Raw genomic sequence first — 22,385 nt, forward strand, 5'->3', positions numbered from 1 at the left:
AGGCGTCACATTATAGTTATAATATTCCATGGTATGCGGGAAACTGGTATACGCCTCCATCATCATCATCTAGAAAGATCAGAGAAAGAGCATATTTTATAAATCAATAAGCACAAAACATAAATTTGAAAAAAATAATATTGCTTTATTGACCTTCTGATCTTGATTGTGCTTGTCAGTATATTCATCTACGTATTTTCGCCAATCTCCGAATAGCTCATAAGTAGATTTTTGATCAAAGGTGTAAATGTGATCCAAATACGTATAATCTCGCGGTGTGGCATCGGCCGCATAACTTCTGGGCTCATCTCTCAATTCTGGATCTTCATACATAAACGAGGCGGAATCGATGCGGAATCCGTCTATACCCAAATCCAACCAGAATTTCAATACATTCTGTAACCGATCAAAAAAATCATTAGAAGTTATAAGAATAAAGTTTAGAATGCTGTAATGTGTAAAATATTTTTTATACACTTTCCTTTATATATCTTTCTGATTATAGAACTTTATGTTCTTTAACATAAATTTATAAATTTTGAATTCAATTTGCAGTTATACATTTTCACTCAAACTTTTATATGCAAAATAAAAAGGTATCTAAAGAGATTTATAATCTATAGATTAAATGATAAATTTTTAATCTAGGGAAAAATGCAGTAACAAAAAAATTAAATAAATTTTTATGCAAACTATTAATGCTAATAAATTATGTTATAATTTATTTCATCACATATTTATCGCATATCTGGAAAAGATTATTATATCTCAAATAATAAGTGTGTTAAAAAATATATTAAACGTTTTGAATTAATAGAAATGAGAAGAATCATTATATATATATTTGCAATTGTACTAATAATATTGATAAAATTTATTAACACATTTTATTAAAATAATAAACGCGCAATAGCCTCTCTTTTTTATTCTTCTTACAAATAAAATTAATGTGACTGGAACACCAGAATGAGATATTTTAATGAAAATCTTCAGCATATAGCAACATTTAAAAAAATCTGAGCTTTTCTCTGTAACTTACTTTCATCTCGTCTCTCACATCAGGATTTGAGAAGTTCAAATCAGGCTGTCTATAATCGAATTGATGAAAATACCATTGTTTTTGCGAATCCACATACTCCCACGCTGAGCCACTAAACACACTGATCCAATTATTAGGCGGCGTTTTATCGTCTTTATCTTTACCATCTGCCCACATATAATAATTCTTATATTTCTCATTGCCTTGAAGACCCTTTTGGAACCATGGGTGCTTGTCAGATGAATGATTAGGTACGAGATCGAGAACCACCTATAAGAATGATATCATGAAGTAACTCCAAAAAAAGACGACGAGTATTCAAAATATTTCGTAGAATAAACAAAGTCAATAATTCTCTACATTTAATTACGATAATAATATGAACAATCAAATTAGATTATATATAAAAATCATGATGTATATATATATAGGCAAACCGCCGCACTTTTAAACCGAGTTTCTTAGCTTTCACCAAGAGATCCTTGAAATCTTCCATTGTGCCAAAAACTGGATCGATACCCGTAAAATTGGATATATCATATCCGAAATCGACCATAGGACTTGGATATATGGGTGACAGCCAGATTGCGTTGATGCCAGTTTTCGCAATGTAGGGCAACTTTAAAGTTATTCCTGATAACATCAGAGAACAAAGCTTCAAATTTTGCCATTGTTCGTATACTTGGCTTACATTACTTTGGCATTAATGTTTTTCGATAATAAACGTATAGAAATTAACTGGGTATAATTATGCAATAATTAATCCAACAAAATTGTAACATCCCAAGTAGCAAAAATAGTCATTTTAACGTCATTTTGACGTAATTTTACGTCAAATTGACTACTTTTATTATCTGGGAAATATATGAATATAGTAATTTTTTATTTTTTATTATCTTATGCACGACACATATTAATAAATAGAGACTGACATACGCTTACCTTTCAGATCGCCTACGCCATCGGCATTGGTATCATACAAACTTCTCGGATAAATTTGATAGAAGACAGTATTGTTCCACCACGACTTATTGAGAATCTCGGCTGATAAACCGCTCACCAGCAGCAAAAGCGCACACAAGCGTATTGTCAGCGACATGATGCCGTTTGTGCTTGTCGAATCTGAAAATTGTTTATATATACGTCAATGGCTAAGAAAATCAGTTGCTTCCTTATCAATCGTGTTTAATGAATGTTACGATATCTTTGCACTCGAAAAAAAATTAATAAATTTCAAGATAAAAAACAATGACAATGATTACTGCAACTACATATGCGACTATTTCATTGTCATCAATCAATCCGCGATAAATGACATGACATGATATTCAGGAAAAATATATTGCGTACTTTTCCGCAATTAACAAACTAAACAAATTACTAGTGCATATGATAATACCAGACAATCATAAAAATGTAATATACATCATAGCTTTATAATAGATACTAGGTGAGAAAATAACAAATAAGAGTTGAGGCGCAGTAATTAGTGCGCAAACTTTTTTATTTTTTAATTTCAATAACAAGTTATACATTAATTTTGTCAATTTTTGTTTTTAACAAGTATATATTAAATATGAATGTTTTAGACAATTTTTTTTTGGACCATCTTCAGCATAGTATATCAAAATTAAATTCATATTTAGAATATAGTTTATAGTATAGTAAAGTATATTAAAATAATTTTTTTCAGCAATTTTAATTTCACGATCAGACTCTCACAATCATCTCGAAATTACGACGTGATAGAGTATTTTCAAAGGTGAAATTGTATTCAACATAAAAAAATGAAGAATTATTCTCCTCTCAAAAAAAAAAAAAAAAATTTGTTGTTAAATTGTATAATAAACCAAGAGCTCTTGAAGATATTCGGTATATAAAATATGAAGAATGCACTTTAATTGTTGATATACGCGTAAAATTTATACATAATTAATACATAAAAATTTCATCACATACACATTTTTGCTTGTTTAAAAATATTATATATAAACTTTAAACATATACTTAATGCTATTTTAGTAAAATATAAAGATTTCATAAAATATTTTGAATATTATAGTCTATATATATCTTAGCTTTTTTTTGAAGCAAGAACGAGAGCAGCTTTAGCAGGCAAGTTTATTTCTTTTGTGTTCACCGTCGTTCTGAAATATATATCAAAAATTAATATTTTAAATACTTTCTATTTATAGCATTTATCTATATATATTATTAATGGAAACAATATTTATGTATATGTATATTTTAATTTATATTACTTTCTCTTATCTCTTTAAAAATATATTTAACGTTGTAATAAACAATAATAAATAAATATGTAAACTCTTTTAAATAAAACTATTCATATTTTATATTGTCATTAAAAATAATATAAAACAAAAAATTGTAATCTGTATAAATTATAAGTCTGTAATATTTTTTATGTATTTCTGTTCTACAATTATTAAAAGAGAGCGCACAATATTTTATAAAATCATCATAATAATAAACTATTATCAAAAAATTATATATATATAATATATAATGAAATATATAATAATATAAAAATATTATTAAAATATTATTTTATATATAGGCAATTTTTTGCTTTGCTAAATTTAATTCGATATAGTTCTCATGTACAGGAAGCCACGTGTGATTAGCTTTACTAAAACCTTCAAAACAAATCAAAAGTATAAATTTAGATAACTAGTTCTTTTTTGTTTTTGAATTATGAATCTCAATATTTTATTTTCTAATTTAAGAAAATAAAAATATCTGACTAATATGTACTTTCGATCATTTTTGTCTCTAATAATACTCACAACTAATTTTCTAAAAAATTATTTATGTAAATAATTTACCAGCATTCTTTGTAGCATCCCATTGAAATGGCGTGCGATTGGGATCGCGCGATTGATTTTGATATTTGTCTCTTCCAGCATTGCAAGCTTGAGGATCCTGCGTGTCCTCCCAAGATATATCCCGCTTATCAAGCATGCCGATTTCTTCGCCATTGTAAGTAATTGCGATGCCGGGTAGAATCATCTCTAACATTATCATTTGATCTCCTCTTCCAGGATAACGAGACGCAGTTCTACTGCGATCATGATTTCCCATCTACAAAATTATCATATTATCATTATATAATCCGATACTAATGACTCCAATACTCAGACATCTGACCTTCTACAATACCACAATGATGTGAAAGATTACCGGTCTTTATTTAAATTTATTTATTTATTCTTATTTATTTTTTATTCTTTCTGCGACCATTTATTATTTATTTTTTGTTCTTTTAATATCTGCGACAATGTTTTTACTTTTCTGATCATGTTACTAACCGACTAAGACCATGCGACCGTTAACCTATATTATAAGTTAATTCAATTTAATTTGTGCTGAAGATGGCCTAAAAAAGAGGCCGAAATGTCCTATCTATAATTGTAGAGAATGTCACATAATAAAACTTTTTGCGCTCCAATTACCGCGCTTGGTTCTGATTGCCATTTTCTTCGAGTTTTAATTTTGATTTTAATCTAGAGAGCCTTTATTTGTATTTTTGTTTTTATCATATTATCATTATATAATTGGCTTTTACATTAAAATTTCTAAAAAAAATAATTTCAAAAATTATAGCATAGAAATATATAAAATACTTTGCATATGTTTTTATGTATTATCACAAAACAGTAACTGTCACATTTTTAATTATTTCATTAAAATATCGAATTGCAATCACCCATTTATTGCCTTAAAAATAAATGTATATGTAAATTTTACTTACTACCCAATTTGGGATCCCACCATTGGGCATTTGAGATATCCAGTCATCGATAATGCGTTTAAAGTCTATCGCTTTGGAAAGATTATTTACATCCGTAATAAACTTGAAGTTGAAAGGCACGTGTGAACCAAATTTATAATATTTCGTAGTATTCTCCAAACTAGTATAAGCTTCAGTCATCATCACCTGAAAATCAAAGTACCTATTCATTTCTATATGTCTATATAAACATCTATTAATTAATATTCCAATGTTCCAATGTTTTCAATTCCAAGAAAATTAATAAAATGGAACTATATATAAAATGAATATAATAAGATATAAAAGCTTGTGGTAGTGTCGTTAATTACATTTTCTTTTATATTATCATCAATCTCAAGAAAGCTGATTTTTGTTGACTTTTAATATAATCGTTCTTCATATCGCAAATTATCTAATTTTTATTGTGTAATAATACGGAAAACAAATACAGATTAAAGAAATGCACCCACTTTTTCATCCTCGTTATGATAATTCGCATAATCGTCCAAGACTTCCCGCCAACTTGCCACCAAGACATATGTGCGTGGATCGTCTTTAGTGTAAATATGCTCTAAGTACGTATAATCGCGCTCAGTAGCTCCTGGTGCATAACTTCTGGGTTCATTTGAAAGATTCGCATCTTCGAACAAATGCGGAACAGCATCCACACGAAATCCATCAATACCTTTTCGTAGCCAGAATCTGATCACATCCTTAGGAATCGTTAACGTATAATTGTAAAAGTTAAATAGTTAAGCGAAATTTATAGCACTATTTCGAGCACGATATAACATATTTCAATTTGCTTAGATGAATTGATAAAGAAAATGTTAAAGAGTACTTATTATATATATATATAAAATTACTTATATAAATAAAATTTAAAATCGTTAAATTATTTGTTATTATTCTAAGTATAATTATTATTGCCTGTAGATTCTTTTAATATGATATATATATAAATCACTTACTTCCATTTCAGCTCGCACTTCGGGATTACTATAATTCAGATCGGGTTGCCTATATTCAAATTGATGAAAGTACCATTGATTACGACTCGGACTAAAACTCCAAGCTGGGCCGCTAAATACGCTGATCCAATTATTGGGCGGTGATTGATTATTATTCTTACCGGTTCTCCATACATAATAATCCTTGTATTTGCCTTCGTCGATAAGACTTTTTCTAAACCATTCGTGCTTATCAGAAGTGTGATTTGGAACCAAATCCAAAATCACCTGTTAGAATGATTTAAAAAATTGTTCCCTTTTTCAATTTATCGAAAGAAAGAAGACGAAAGAAAAAAACAAAGCAAATCAACTTCACCTTTATGCCAAGTTTCTTCGCTTGAGCAATTAATTCCTCTAAATCTCGCATCGTACCAAATGTCGGATCGACATCTTTAAAATCGGAAATGTCATATCCGAAATCTACCATCGGACTTGCGTAAATCGGCGATAGCCAAATGCCAGTAATTCCGGAGTTTAGAAAATGCTGCAGTTTCGATGTTATTCCTATATTCAGAATATAAATAAGAGAATAAAATAAATATTCTTTGTTTAATTATATATATTTATACATCAATATATAAATTATCCTTACTGACTTTATATTATTTCATTTATTTGGTTATAAAATTAACGTTATATAATACATGAGTTTTTATTCTACTCACCTTTTAAATCGCCTACGCCATCGTTATTCGAATCCATGAAACTTCGGGGATAAATCTGATAGAATACTGCATTTTTCCACCATCCTTTATTACGTATCTCAGCAATTGCGGTACTCGCAAGAAGTAAAATAGCGAACAAGCATGTTGCTCGCGACATTTTGACGATAGGTCTTGATCGAGTATCGATAGGTCAGTATCGAGATCACTGATATAAAGGCTGTTAAATAATAAAAATGCACGATAAACTATCTTAACAATATTTAAAATAAAATAAATCGATGATATAAATTAGTAAATACATTTATATGATAACTGTTTAAAACTTTTTCATTGACAATGAGATAACTATCATACTGATCCTCTTCGAAATCACGTTATTGATGATGATGTACGTACCACGTCCGCAATAAAAATGACAATGAATCGCACCATAATGACGGTGTATGTCCAACGTCCGTAATAAATATAAGAATTAATCTCGATTAGACATAGCTGTTCTAAGGATCTTATCTCGAGGAATTATATAATCAATTTCATGTAAACATTTTTTATAAAGACTCATTATAGCTTCGTATGTATATTTTTCTGAGACGAGTAGATTACATCATTTTTTACTTAACAAACAACATTTGGATAAAGACAATTAATAATTTTTTTAAACATGTTATTATATTATTCAATACGTTATTCAAAATGGTTATTTGCTCTTTTACTTAATATTCAAGGCATTTATTACATCTTATTCATTAATAAGATGTAATAAATTAACTTATCATGTCGCACTTAACCAAAGAGAAAAAATAAAGATAATTCTGTTATTTAAATTACATAAGAAAAGAAAAATCAACTAGAATCAGCGTACAAACTAAATAATATATTCGAATATTTACGGCAATTAAGAATTTTCTCCCTTTAATGATTTTATCATCGCCAACGTTTATCCGAAATTTACCAGATGTTTGGATTATATTGTTCATATTTTCTATTCTATTCAAAATATTTTATTTTCCGTTAATGAAAATTCATGTCTAATTGTAAGCTTAACCGTTCGTAACGACCCTTATATCAGATACAGATAAAACTGCTGCTTTTATTTTAATAGAATATTTCACATTTTGTTTTTTAACAATCTTTACAATTATTATATATATATTAAAATTATGTTTTTTAGAGAATAAAAAACTTAATACAAAATATACCTTTATTAACAGTTATTGTAATTTACTATTCATTATAAATGTTATATATTATTATTCGAAATAAAATATGATTACCAGAGAAAAAATTTCTGCAGTTGGTATAATAATCATTGGTATATATCCAATCATTACATCCAGTACGAAAAACAAGAAGGATTTTTAGTAAAAAAGAGGATCTTTAATTAAGTCCAATTAGTTATTTTATCTTTGATTTCTGGTGGGGATTTTTCATTAAATAGATATTTAAACAAGAATTATCACAATATTCGTAATAACGTATTTATAAACATTTATAATTCAGTGAGCGCAAAGTTGAATGCAATATAATAAAGCCGTTATCAGTGTTAAATTAAAAAGCATCGTTAAGAAGCAAGTGAAGAAAAACCCGTCGCTTATGACAATTATCACGTCGCAATACATTTCAAACGAAAATGTATATCTTACGACATGTATATAAACATATAATAATCAGCGAGTATGAATTGTATCTAATTACGTGCGATGTATGAGTTTGCTACATATATCTCAAGAAGTAGTTATTTAGAGAAATGATAAGACTATAGATATGTAGAAATTCATTAAAAATTTTTGAAGATGTTTTTAATATGAAATTTATTCATTCATTTAAGCATTTTATTCTTTAAAGCATCGAGCAGAACATTTCTCGCATTGCAGCGATTATCGGTATGAATCATTATACAATTAAATACTTAGTTTATTGTTACTATGAGCTACAGAAAAATAACGATTATGTTATATACTATGATTAAAGATATATAAAGTAAATAAAGAAAGGAAATATATTTACTTAGATAATTCATTTTTATTTAATGTTACACAATTTACTCCGGCTACTGCTATTAAACAAAGTAATGGGCGTATATGTCTATCTCCCAAAAACTATCCTATAGCATTTCTTCTTCTATAAATCTTCTGAACGGATCATCGAAGTGGAGGTAACAATAAAACAAGATAATAATAAAAACAAATGTAATAAAAGAAACAATTTTTGATATCAAAGTTAAAATACTATCAGACGGTAAGATATTCAAGTAAAGCTCGAAATTAGCTGATTCAAAAAATATAATAGTAAGGATGACAGTTATAAAATTAAGTAAAAAATTTTTTGTACAACAAAAAAATATTTGCAATATCAACATAAAAAAATTAGCTTTAAAATATATATGAAAATATATTCTCTAAAAATATAATTTTTGAAGAAAATATAAAAACTTTATTTTTGTCGAGTTGTTAAGATAGATTGAATCTTAAAGTAAAATCCATTTATTTGCATCTTCTGAATTTTCAAAAAGCTGTTGACTTTCAACTTACCTTCAATCCCATTGTCGAAGCTAGTCATATAAATAATGTATGGAGAAACTGCAATGTGCTAAAAAAATAATATTTTATGCAAATTTGTTTAAGTACAATAGTGTAATCAAAACTGTAATCAAAATTATGGAGATACTATAGTTCCTATGATAAGAGACACTATAGTCCTTTGACAATTCTTCTAGAAAAAGAGAAAAAAGGAAGTAATACACATAAATAACACCGTGTATCTATATTAGTAAACTGCAAACAGCGCATATTCTATTTGCATTAAGATCGAATTATTCATTCAGAATAGCGAACATATTAATTTTCGATTAATCTTTTATGCTCATTTTTTATATATTAATTTTTTATATTAATTATATTAATATTTCATATACTTATGATTTAATATAATAAATATCAAATTTCATATAATCAATTCTATAAAGAGATAAGATGGAGGAATTTTATTTTATTTAAAGTCATCTTAGAATTAAAGCGATCAATGTTTTGAGAGCTCGTATGTATGTGCACACAACACACAACATAAATAAAATAATATATTTTCTTTATATCTAAAAACGAATATAATAAAAGAAACAATTTTTGATATCAAAGTTAAAATACTATCAGACGGTAAGATATTCAAGTAAAGCTCGAAATTAGCTGATTCAAAAAATATAATAGTAAGGATGACAGTTATAAAATTAAGTAAAAAATTTTTTGTACAACAAAAAAATATTTGCAATATCAACATAAAAAAATTAGCTTTAAAATATATATGAAAATATATTCTCTAAAAATATAATTTTTGAAGAAAATATAAAAACTTTATTTTTGTCGAGTTGTTAAGATAGATTGAATCTTAAAGTAAAATCCATTTATTTGCATCTTCTGAATTTTCAAAAAGCTGTTGATTTTCAACTTACCTTCAATCCCATTGTCGAAGCTAGTCATATAAATAATGTATGGAGAAACTGCAATGTGCTAAAAAAATAATATTTTATGCAAATTTGTTTAAGTACAATAGTGTAATCAAAACTGTAATCAAAATTATGGAGATACTATAGTTCCTATGATAAGAGACACTATAGTCCTTTGACAATTCTTCTAGAAAAAGAGAAAAAAGGAAGTAATACACATAAATAACACCGTGTATCTATATTAGTAAACTGCAAACAGCGCATATTCTATTTGCATTAAGATCGAATTATTCATTCAGAATAGCGAACATATTAATTTTCGATTAATCTTTTATGCTCATTTTTTATATATTAATTTTTTATATTAATTATATTAATATTTCATATACTTATGATTTAATATTATAAATATCAAATTTCATATAATCAATTCTATAAAGAGATAAGATGGAGGAATTTTATTTTATTTAAAGTCATCTTAGAAATAAAGCGATCAATGTTTTGAGAGTTCGTATGTATGTGCACACAACACACAACATAAATAAAATAATATATTTTCTTTATATCTAAAAACATTTATATTTTTTTTTCCTCTGTAATTTTTCAAACTTTTAAATTACGAAGCAGCAATGATTACTTTAATTCTGAGATAAAAATATTGTCATATCTTTTATTTTTTTTTTTGTTATTTTATATCGCATAATATGCAATTTCGGTAATATAAATATTTATGCCACTGTGTACAGAGATAACCTCGACCTGTTCTCTCTCTCTCTCTCTCTCTCTCTCTCTCCACCCAAAAATACATACTTGCATGCCATAAATGCGTAATTTCATTACAAAATATTTTATGCAATTTTAAGGATACACAACACGCACAATCAAACATTATTATATTTTATAATTCGTAATTTCTTTAAATAATTTCTTTCTCATATTTTATTTATTCATTGACACTTTTCTTTTTCTGTACAAAATTTTATGGAAATAGAATGATTGAATAATTTACAATTATCACGAATTACGTCTGCATTATCTATGATTCGTCTTGTGTAGCTTCCCTTTCTCTTCGATATATGACTAATAATAGTATTATAATTGCATCAATAAGCTGGAAGACACAATCGTAGATAATTCACACAAAGAAAATACATAATTATTAAATATTAACAAAAAAAAAACTGACGAAATAAAACGGCAACTTTTTGATAGAAATACACACGCAAAACGCAAAAGAAAAGAATTACAATATAATTTTGACGCATATACATTGCTATAAATAATTTAGTCATCGAATAAAAAAAAAGCAGAAATATTATATTATCTAAAGTATTTTCGATTCAATCATATATCTCTCATGCAATTCGGCTGTACAACATTATAATACATGTAAGTCTGCTCCTTATATTCTTTTCTTTTCTTTCTCGAAGAGGAGCGACTTTTCCAAGAAAGAACATTATCTATCTACCTCTACATTCTGTACATTCTGTAATTTGAAAAATATTTATTTCCTGATAATCAGGCAATACTTTTGCAAAATAGTTCCTTATAATCGTTAGCATATAATTAAACGATTTCTGTCTGGAAAATACACACGACAGATCGCTCCATTACACATTAGTTAACTGCAGAAATAAGTCTTGGCAGTTGGCACTTGGCAGGAATGTCTTCAGAAGGCAAAAACGATGGCCGTTTGACTCCCGCTATTCGTTCATCACATGTGCACCACCTTCGGCGTGCTAAAATCGCATACCATATGATCATATAGATATTATTTATTTTATTTACGTTTAGTTGCATAAAATCTATAGATTTAAAATATAGGAAACAGAAAATTAACAAAATGTGATGAATATATGATTGATGAAATTAAAAACGAAGAGACACCAACGTTCTCTCTCTCTTTCTCTATAAAAACAATTATTTCTATACAATTAAAAATTTGTAATTATAAAATTATAAGACTGTTTTATCAATAATGCATACTGTGAAACACCTGTAATATAAACTAAAGATTTAAAATCGTAAATCTGGAACTAAAGTCGTAAAACTTGTCAAACTGTCAATTTAAAAAATTGACTATTAATATATGTATATAATAGTGAGAACTTGTATAAAAATATTAAAATTCTGTGAAATTATAATGCTACATGTATATAAAATTGAAGTATAATAAAATCAATAGATCGGCATCATGAATTTATATAAAATTAATAAACTGTATAATAGAGAGAAAATATATTCATATGCTTTACCTCTTGCCCCACAACCAATTCAAAAGCACACTCGACTGGCTCTGAACATCTCGAGCTGTGAACAAATATCGATTTATCGATTTGTCATCCGCACTGATATGCAGCTTTATATTATATATTCGAAATATTCATTAACTATTGTCTATTCATCAAGGGATACCTACAGAGTGTGTAATTAGCGTTGACCAGCCTCGCAGCTGCTTCAGGCGGCAATGTACTTAAAACGTCTCTGTGCGCTAACAAAGACATTTGTTGTGTATGCCTTAACTCCCGTTCGTCCTTTAATCGCACGTCCTTCGTATGACTGACTGAATGCAACTGCGACAATCTAAAGGAAGAATCTAGCTTATATCAAGCTACGAGCGAGTTACAATACGCGGTAAGCGAGGCATTTGTACATTCTGTTGAAGAACGAAAATATTCTTCAACATTACTTGAGCTTTGCAGGATAGGCAATCTACGAAGAAGCATTTCGATTTTTACTGGACAAAATAATGAAACTTCTGGCTTTACGATATCGCAATGATTTTAATTAAAACACGTATGCTCTAAAACGAGGTCGTCATCATTGTTCGCGCCAATGGAGTAACGTAGCAGCGACTAGGACGAAGAAAAATTTAATTAGTCCGACGAAAACCTTCGACTCTTTTGACAACAACAAAAATTATCTACTCGCGCAAAAATTTCAATTTTTTTCTTTTAAAAATATACCATATATATTACAAAATCTATACTCGCGTCGATATTTATCATTAAATATAACTATAAAATCATCGATCCAACAATGGCATTACATTTTTTTTTTTTTTTTGTAGTAGGTGAACCGAATTACCAGAAACTATGCTTAGCACTAAACGGGGACATAAATACTCGGGTCTTTTTCTTGCAAATTGATTACAATACTACGTGAATATATAAGTTGACTGATTTCTAATTTCGTAATTACAAAATTTTACTTACTTCAATGCAAGAGCTTCCTTGTCCTCGATCGGAATATCGATGGCTTCTTTCGCGATCTCAACTGGTCCCTCGGACTTCGAAGGTGAAGGTTGTTCCACGACAGGTTCAATCACTTGTGAGGCCGATGATAAGTCTTTTGTTGGGCTCGCTTCGGCGCTACCTACCCTCCTCAATTCTTCGTTTACTCGAATTGCATTGGACAATCGCAGTTGTAACGTATCACGCTCTTCAAGCAATTGCATTAGTTCGTGAGTCAACTCTTCACATCTGACGTCTCTTTGATGAAGCATGTATAATGCGAGATCCAACTCGTTAGAAGTAGTCTCTTTGTTGTCAACCATTCCAACAGTTTCCGAACTCTTCGATGCCGCAGCCTCGATGATAGACACGTCTTTTTTTAAAGCATGCTGTATCAGTTCGTACTCTGATACCTTCTGCTCTAACAATTCCTTCAGCCTATTCACATCTGTCTCCCTGGCCGCCAATGTATACTTTAGCTCGTCTAATTGTTTCTCCTCTTCAGCAGATAACGCCAAGAGTTCTTCTAGACGCGCCTCCTTTTCGCGAATCTGCATTTTCAAATTATGAAGCTCGGCATCTTTGGTGATGCTCAGCTCGGCCAGTCTTCTCTCCTTTTCCGCCAGGTCGTCGATTGCATGCATCAATGTTTTCTCATTCTGTTCGAGCTTATTGCTCTGATCATTCACAATTACCTGCAATTCTTCCAAATGCATCTTAAGATTCTCGATATTACTGTCCTTCAATTGAAGTTCTGCCAGTAACTTTTGATTTTCTTCTGATAGTTTCTGCTTGATTTCATCAATCTCGGATTCTTTCTTTCGCAACTCGTTACTCAGGAATTCTTCAGCCTCGATACGAATCTGCTCTTTTTCTGAAGTTAGCCTCTCGATGGCATTTCTGCTCTCCTCAGAAAGCCTTTCAAAGTCTTTAAGATGCAAGATTTTCTCTTCTAGCTCTACGATAGTTGACTTTAACGTTTGCACTTCTTGCTCCTTGCCGTACAACTCTCCCGTCAATCTCTGCATAGTTTCGCGTAATTCGAATTCATCCGATTGCGGCTCCATACTAGCTTGCAGACACAATTGCGAGTCTTTCTCGGCTATAACATACCTCAGTTCGTTAATTTCTTGTTCCTTCGCATGCAGCTCGTTCTGCAATCTAACGATTTCTTCTTGATCGTACGCGGATCTTCGGTCTCTGGAAAGCGAATTGGCTTCCTCCTTGGAAATATGATCCTGGTTCTGGTCGTTAATGCGCTGCGTTAAAACATTTACTTGCTCCTGTTTCTCCGTCAAAGTTTGCCTAGCTACTCGCAAGGAAGCTTCCAATGTAGCTTTTTCGTTATACAGACAATTAATTCTATCTTGCATTTGCTGGATGATTGTAGGATACGTATTCTCGCTCAAAACGTACTTTAAATGTTCCAGTTCTTGCTGTTTAGCTTCCATCTGCGCTTTTAACTCGTCTACAGTGCTTTGCAATTCCGCATCGTCGTCGTTGCCCATTCTAAAAGCAGGGAGAGCGTCGATCATTTGAGAATTCTGCGACTGCAATTTTTCCAATTCGGCTCGTTTGTCATTCAATTCTTGATTCACGATCTCCAGCAAAGAATCTTTGTCATTCATCATTGCTTTGATGCCTTCCAAATCATTCTCCTTGGCGCATAACTGTGTGCTCACATAATGCAATTGCTCGGTCTTTTCTCGCAGATCTTGCTTTAAAATATCAATCTGCTGTTTATTGTTTTCCAGATGAGTCTGATACGCCTTCGTCTCCTGATCATACTGCAGCAAGATCGATTCTTTCTCTGATTTTAGAACTTGAATTTCTTGCTGTAAGCTATGAATATGCGAATTGTACTCTTGTAGATTAACTGTGGTTACTTCTGTGGCGTTCAATTGACTCTGCAGATGTTGGATGTCCGCTAAATATCCTTCTATTTTTGTTACAAATTTGGTTTTTTCTTCCTCATATTGTATCAACTCTTGTTGTTTTTCTTGCAATTTTTCATTCAACAAATTTGCTTCAGCTTGAGTAGCTCCAATTATTGAATTTCGCTCTGTTAGATCCTCCTTTAAATATACGATTTGTTGTTGTTGCATCTCCAACTTAGCCATGTTATCTTGCAACTTTAAAGTGTATTCATCGACTGTCGTTTGCATTGCAATCAACTTTTCCATTAGATTGCGCAATTCCTTATCTTTTTCTTCGATCTCTATCGCATGCTTCTGGACTAATTCTTGAGTAGCTTCACTAATAATAGCACTCACTGTTTCTACACTCCTTTGCTGTATTAATTCGTGTTCTTTGTTGGCAAATGCTTCCTTCAAGGCTGCCAATTCTTGTTTCCTTTCGTCTAGTTCTCTTGTTAAATTTTGTATATCCGATTGTAACATCGCTTCAGCTTGTTGTCTTTCTACATATTGAACTTGAAGCTCTTGCTTCAGATCAGCAACTTCTTGAACTCTGACGTTAAGCAATTCCGTAACTTCCGTTAAAGATGTATTGACGGTCGAAAGTTTTTCCTCTGAATTCATTAAAGCGTTGATCTTGGCTTCCTTCTCTTCTAAAGCTTTCTGTAAATTATTTATTTCCGCCTCTAATCTATCTATTTTCTCCATAAATTCAGTTTTAAGAAGATCGCTGTTTTGTCGCATTGCTGCCACTTGATCATTCGCGTCTATTAGACTTTGCTCGTACTGCTTCCTGAGCATGTCGTATTCTTCCTTGCTCTTGTTTAAAGCGCTTTGGAGTAATGCATTTTGGTTATTCAATGTATCTAACTTCTCTATGAGTTCTCCAGATTTATCAATACTCTTCGGTTCCAAATTCGCCATCATCGCTTTTTGTTCTTCTAAAAAGTGCTGCAACTGTTCGTTTTCTGCCGCGAGCGCTTCCAATTCGTCCTTCAAATCACCTATTTCCTCCTTGTACTTTTTCGACATGATTTCAAAATTGTCAATAGATTCCACTGATCTTTTCTGGGACTGATTATGCGCAGTAGAGTCGGCTTCATGATCTGACGGATCAATCTGATCTTCTTGTCGTGAGAAAGAGGTGATATCTTGTACGTCAATTGCATTTTCCTGCAATCGCCACTCTAAGGGTTGCACTTTATTACTCAGTTCCTTATTCTAAATACGCAGTACCTCGACTTCCATATCCTGTCTCTCCTTCATCTCCATGTACCTTTCGTTAGCCGACACTACCACATCAAATCGTTTCAGTAAAGCCTCTTTCTCAGCAATAATATTTTTCTTTTCCTCTTTAATTTCGTTAAGAGTTTTCTCTAAACTGGCGATCTGCATTTTCAGCTCCTCTTCGATTGCCGTATCCAGATCGAAAAAGCTACCAGCCTGCTTCTGCATCTTCAATTGTTGTTGCAAGCTCTCTATTTGCACTTTATACTCCTTCAACTTTTTCACCAACTTACCACTCTTTATCTGTGCTACTTTACTGTTTTCGGCAATCTTAGCATTCTGCTCTTCCAGATTTTTTATTCTATCTTGCAAGTCTTCTATTTGCAGGCATAATTGCGTTTCGACGCTCGTCTGTACTGGCGTCGCACTTATTGTTAGATCATTAACCAATTGAGCGTCCTCCGTATTCCAACCCCAAGATTCCTCATCGACATTAAATTGTGCAGATTGTACGGATTCTTGTTGACTAATCGGTTCTTCGATAGCTGTAAGAATTTGTGCTGGTTCTTGTTGAACGTTTGTTTTCTCCATAGGAGTAAACTCCTTTAAACTGTCTTTATGTATTCTCAATTTCTGAAGACTCTGTTGTGAATCATCTAAGGCTCGTGTGAGATTCGCGATGAGTATTTGCGCCTGATCTCTCTCTCGTAAAGCATTCTCCAGTTCAATCTGTAAGTTACGCTGACTTGTCTCTTGTGTTGAATCATTATCGTTGGCATTTTTCGCTACTGCTACCAAATTATCAATCTGAAATTTGTACGATTCCAAGGTGTTGTTTAGCTGATCTTGTTCCATTATTAATGTTTGCACAGTCTCTTTTGTGGAAGCCAATTCTGTTTTTAATGCAGCAATTTCGATGTCTTTAAGTGAGACCTCTGTTCGCAGACTAGTTTCTAAATCCGTATATTGCTGTGATTGCATAGTCATTTGTTGATTTACGGCATTCAGTTCTGTAATCAATGAATCTACCTGCAAGTTCTTCTCGACCATAAGTTGCCGTAATCTTTCCAATTCCGCTTCAGTGATATGATACTGTTCCTGCAACACTTTGGATTCATTCAATTGAAAAGTTACTTTGTCCAATTCCGCATTTAATGATTCCAGCTTTGCGTTCTTTTCAGAAAGAAGATGTTCTATCTTCTTCAACTCGCTTTGCGAATTCTCAAATTGATTCTGTAAGTCTTGATTATGCAGCTTTCCTTCCTCTATATTTTTAAGTAAAAGATCGATTTCTTTCACGTACTCAGAACATTGATTCTCTTTCTCGTTTAATAAACTTTGCAATCGTTCTATTTCTTTCTTATCAACATCCAAAGCAATAGTCGTATCAAGAATCTTCGCAGGATCGAACAATGACAAAGTATCGTCATGCTTCTGTTGTTGCTGGCTCTCGGTGACAGAAGTCTCAGCTGTTTCCAGAGTTTCAATTTTGCATTTCTCGTTCTTACGTTTATATTCTTCCAATTTAGATTCCAATTCCGACACTATCCGTTCGCTCATGGATTTTTCCGTTCTTAAGGATTCGATTTCTTGTTGTAACATATTCGTTTGGTCCATAAGTGACTGATTAAAACGCTCCTGAGCAGTTTGCATCATCATATCGTTATACCTCTGAGACTCATCATGGAGTAACACGATATTGCCATATGAATTAGCTAACTCGTTATTTAGATTTTCAATCTCCGCTTGACGTTCCTGTAAACGTGCCTCCAACGCTTGTACCAAATTTTGACACTGCTCGGAATGGTCGCAATGTTGCGCGATCCTCTCTGCGTCATCCTCTCTTACATCTTGTTCCGGAGCCTGCACAGCTACCGTCATCGCCGCAATCTCTTTTTGTAACTGCTCGATCAGCACACGATCTGCGTTTGTTTGGATGACAAGAGACCGTTCTCCGCCTGCAAGTTCTTTATCGTGGCAAGCTGATTCACGTATTCGGTCTCCATCACTTGCATACGCACGCTCAATTCTCGCGCTTCTTCTTTTATCTCATCCAGAATTGCCTGTTTTTGTTCAGCTTCCTTGCTCGTAGTTTGTTTATAGAGTTCATATTCTGTAGTAATATTCTCTCTCGCTGTTTTCTCTGCCGCCATTTCAAGAGAGATGTGTTCTATCTCTGTACGTTGCTTTTCAATCTCCTCGCCCATCTCCGTGTTGTGTTCCATCAACACTGCCATCTTTTCCTTCAAACTGGTCGATTCTTTTGCGAATTTTTCAGAATTTGCGAGAGCCTCCGCAGTATCGCTCTTCATCTGCAGCAATTTGTCTTCCAAGTCGGCGATCTTGTTATCCTTTTCCCGCATGGCAATCTCCACCTCCTGTATCTGTTTGTTTTTAACCTCTTTCTCGTCCTTTTCCGTTGTCCATTTCTCCTCCAATTCGGCAACGCGTGCTTCAAGTTCTTGGCATGCTATTTTCTTTTTATTGAAAGTCGCCACAATCTTTTTCATTTTTTCAGATTGCATCTGAAGCTTATTCTCCGATTCTGAAAGCTTTTGTTCCAAATCCGCGACTTTGTTCTCCAAGACAGTTTTCATTTCTTCCGTGACACTTTTATCAAGTAACTCTTGCTTTTCTTCTAACTTAGCTTTCATAGCATCATTTTCCTGTATTTTCTCGACTAGTTCTTCAATAACATTTTCTAATCTTGTACTTAGCATCGCCATTTCCTCCGTATGATTGATTTTAAGCCGTTCCATCTGCTTATATTCATTTGTCAACTCCGATTGCATATTTTCAGCATATGTAGTTTGATTCTCCAAAATCTTTTGTAATTCCCAAAGTCGTTTTTCAGTTTCAATCTTGTTGTTCTTGATTTCTTCGATTTGTGCGTCCAATTCCTTTTTATCCACGAGCAAACTGTTGATTTCCTGTTCCTTCTTAATTAATTCGTTTTTAATATTCTCATAATCCTTTGATGTATCTTCAATCTTTTGCAATAACTCATTGTTTTCTCTTAAGACTTCTTTGTGCTTATCTTGTAATTCGATATAGCTTGTTTCTTTATTTTGCAAACTTTCTAATATTTCATTAAATTCTTCTGAAGACTTAGACAATTCTAATGCTTCAGTAATTTTGCTAATATTGTTTTTCAGGATATGAATATCCTCTTCTTTCTTCCTTATTACATCATTGAGTCTCGCAATCTCTCCTAATGATGATGATAGAGTAGCCTCATTTTCCTTAAGCTTAAGCGAATAATTGTACAACTCTTCTTGCAAACTGTCTATAGTAATCATTCCATTTTGCAACTGCGCATATTTGGTTTGCAATTCTTGGTCTTTCTTTTCAATTTCTGCTTTCAAGGCCGTGATTTCATGTTCTTTTGCAGTTACATTTGCTATTTCATCTTGTAATCTTGTTTCGAGCGAGTTTATAGTGCCTTGAAATTGTTCTTGTAGAGTAGAAGTTGCTGCATCTTTCTCCCTTATTACTTCTAACAATTCTTTGTGATTATTTTCTAATGTCTTAAAGGCTTCCTCTATGGAAATTTTCCCTTGCTCCAAGGCTTGCATCTTTACTTGCATATCATCATATTTGAATTTCCATTCCTCTGCGGTAACAAACATGTCCTTCAATTCGCATTGCAAACTCTCCACTTTTTCATTCGATGTCTCATACTCTAGTAATTGTTTGACTTTTTTCTGCAATTCTGCCTCCATGCTCTGCAGTTTCATATTCATCTCTTCTACCTGATTTTTATATTCCGTAATTAATACTTTACTATTCTCAAGTTCTTTCTCCAGAGATGCTACAATCACAGTTTGAGACTCCTGACCAGCAGCTTCTTCTGTCTTTCGCATCTCTGACATTTCATTAGATGATTTCTGTAAGAGAGTATTAATTTGCTCATGCAGCTCCTGTCTCTCATGAACTACACTCTCCTTCTCCTGATTCAATTTCTCCAATTTATCAATGAGCTCCAATCTTTCTCTAGAGAAATCATCATAGGCCATATGTTCCAGCTTTAGATTCAACTCTTCTTTCTCTCTAGTAATTTTGCTCAATTCTTCTTTCTGATTGTTGACATGTTCTTCGAGCTTTGCAATGGTCATTATCATCTGCGCATTTTCTTTCTCCAATGTCACAATTTTAGACTTTGCGTCATCAGTCTCGCATGATGTTATGTTAACTGACTGCTCTACCGAAGCTTCTCGCAATTGTGTCAGCTCCTTTTCAAGAACCTGTTGTCTGTCCATTAAAATTTTAATTTGATCAGTATATTCTATTATCTGAACTGACATTTGAGAAGACAGTTGCGCTTCAAGATGTTCCTCTAATTTTGTGCGATTTATAACTAATTCAGTATTCTCCGCTGTCAATGTTTCTATACGATCCTGCAATCTGTTATTTTCTTCCGTCAGATCTTCTACTTGCGTCTTGAGCTTAACAATCTCTATCATTAAATTGTCATGTTCCTGTGTAAGCGTCTCAATTTGCAATCTCAAGCTGCTATCATCTTTAAGTGTCTCTAAACTATTATCAATCTTAGGGACATTTAATTGAACGCTACACTCTATTTGACTTAACTGTTCTTCCAGTTTCGTAAGTTTAATAACGAGCTCATTATTCTCCTGAGTAAGTAATTCAATCTTTGTCATGCTATCGTTATGCTCTGGAATACGCTCAAAAGATTCTGTAGAACCCGTATCGGACGATCCCTTCTCTTCAATTCTACTCAACTTCATAGTTAAATCATTATTTTCCTGGATCAACTGTTCAATTTTCTTCAACAGTTCACTGCGATCTGTATCGTTTATAGTTTCGAAGGACTCCGTCGAGCCAGCATGCGAGCCATCTTTCTCCTCCAACTTCGTTAACTTGAGTGTCAACTCATTATTCTTCTGTTCCAAATCTTCAATCTTCTTCAAAAGATCGTTTTTATTGTTTACTTGAATGGCTTCAAAGGATTCTGTCGAGCCGGTATCCGAAGCGCCTTTTTCCTCCATTTTGTTTAATTTACTATATAATTCTGAATTTTCCTGTATCAGAGCATCAAGCTTTTTCAAAAGCTCATGATATTCAGACTCGGATAAAGACTCGAATTTATTTTCGCTATGTTCTTTGTGTACAGCTTCCAATTGTTCCTCTAGCTCAACAACTTTCATCTCTGCAGTCACTCTAAGATTCTCGGACTCTGCATTCTCAGCTTCTAACGCCGAAGTTTCCTGCTTCACCGTGTGAAGTTCTGAAAAAAGATATGTAATTTTTTGCTGGAGCATAAATATGCTAATTTTTAATACTTAATAAATAATATTATTATATGTATAGAATTTTAGAAGTACAATCATTAACGCTGTTACAGAAAAAGAAAGAGAGTAATTGACATGCCATCAAAAAAAAAAAAAAAGCAGAATAGTTTATAATCTATAGTTCTATTAAAATGTAATACAACTCAATATTTAAAAAATTATTTGATCTGTCCACACAAATTGTATATTTTATTCCACATCATAGATTATATTTAATATTATAAATTACCTTGCATTAGATCTAACTTTTGATTTTCTAAGGTGGCAATTGCATCGATATGCATCTGTATTTCTTTTGTCTGAGATGAAACCTTACTTTCCAGGTCAGCAACACGTTCTTGCCAATCTCCTGCCGAGGCTGTGCAGATCGTATAATTTGCCGATAACATACGTGCAATTTCAGTTTTGTTCATACAAAGCTTAAAGCAAGCAGTTATTAAGTGCCCGCAGCAAATTTTATAAAGATAAAATCTTTTTCTTTATGCAATCTGTTAATTATTTCATTATACAAATTGTTTCAAAAAATTAAAACAAAAGAAAAAGACAAACCAACAACAAACTCTTACTCTTAAAGCAATTATATCATTTACACTTACACACTCTAGCTACATTAATCTTAGATATTGCAAAAATATTGAATAGCTTGATAATATTTTATACGAAAAAAAGTAGATAGATTAAAACCTAATATTTCTTTACATATATATATAAATGTGTAAAAAAACATTAGTTTTTAATTTATATACATACA

The 22,385-nt window shown here is 31.8% G+C and overlaps 2 protein-coding genes across 2 annotated transcripts in view; both read right to left on the bottom strand.

Moving 5' to 3' along the window:
• Nucleotides 1-3: 3 nt before the first annotated feature.
• On the bottom strand, nucleotides 4-6,706 carry LOC115245160 (maltase A3-like; the record flags this gene model as incomplete). Its single annotated transcript, XM_029823310.1, is given in 12 exon segments — nucleotides 4-69; nucleotides 154-396; nucleotides 1,040-1,309; nucleotides 1,485-1,777; nucleotides 2,287-2,300; nucleotides 3,618-3,696; nucleotides 3,886-4,141; nucleotides 4,812-4,997; nucleotides 5,303-5,545; nucleotides 5,804-6,070; nucleotides 6,159-6,346; nucleotides 6,508-6,706. Coding segments are annotated over 12 exon segments (2,262 nt in total), but the record flags the coding sequence as incomplete, so codon positions are not given.
• A 3,901-nt stretch (nucleotides 6,707-10,607) lies between these two features.
• LOC115245163 (protein lava lamp-like) overlaps nucleotides 10,608-22,385 on the bottom strand; it is a 16,368-nt gene continuing 4,590 nt past the window's right edge. The window contains 6 exon segments of the mRNA XM_029823315.1: nucleotides 10,608-11,685; nucleotides 12,202-12,256; nucleotides 12,366-12,529; nucleotides 13,162-18,244; nucleotides 18,247-21,570; nucleotides 21,864-21,992. Coding sequence (XP_029679175.1) covers nucleotides 11,661-11,685; nucleotides 12,202-12,256; nucleotides 12,366-12,529; nucleotides 13,162-18,244; nucleotides 18,247-21,570; nucleotides 21,864-21,992 — 8,780 coding nt within the window. The 3' untranslated portion in view covers nucleotides 10,608-11,660.

This window comes from Formica exsecta, unplaced genomic scaffold, assembly GCF_003651465.1.
Source record: "Formica exsecta isolate Colony F162 unplaced genomic scaffold, ASM365146v1 scaffold920, whole genome shotgun sequence".
NCBI classification, from domain to species: domain Eukaryota; kingdom Metazoa; phylum Arthropoda; class Insecta; order Hymenoptera; family Formicidae; genus Formica; species Formica exsecta.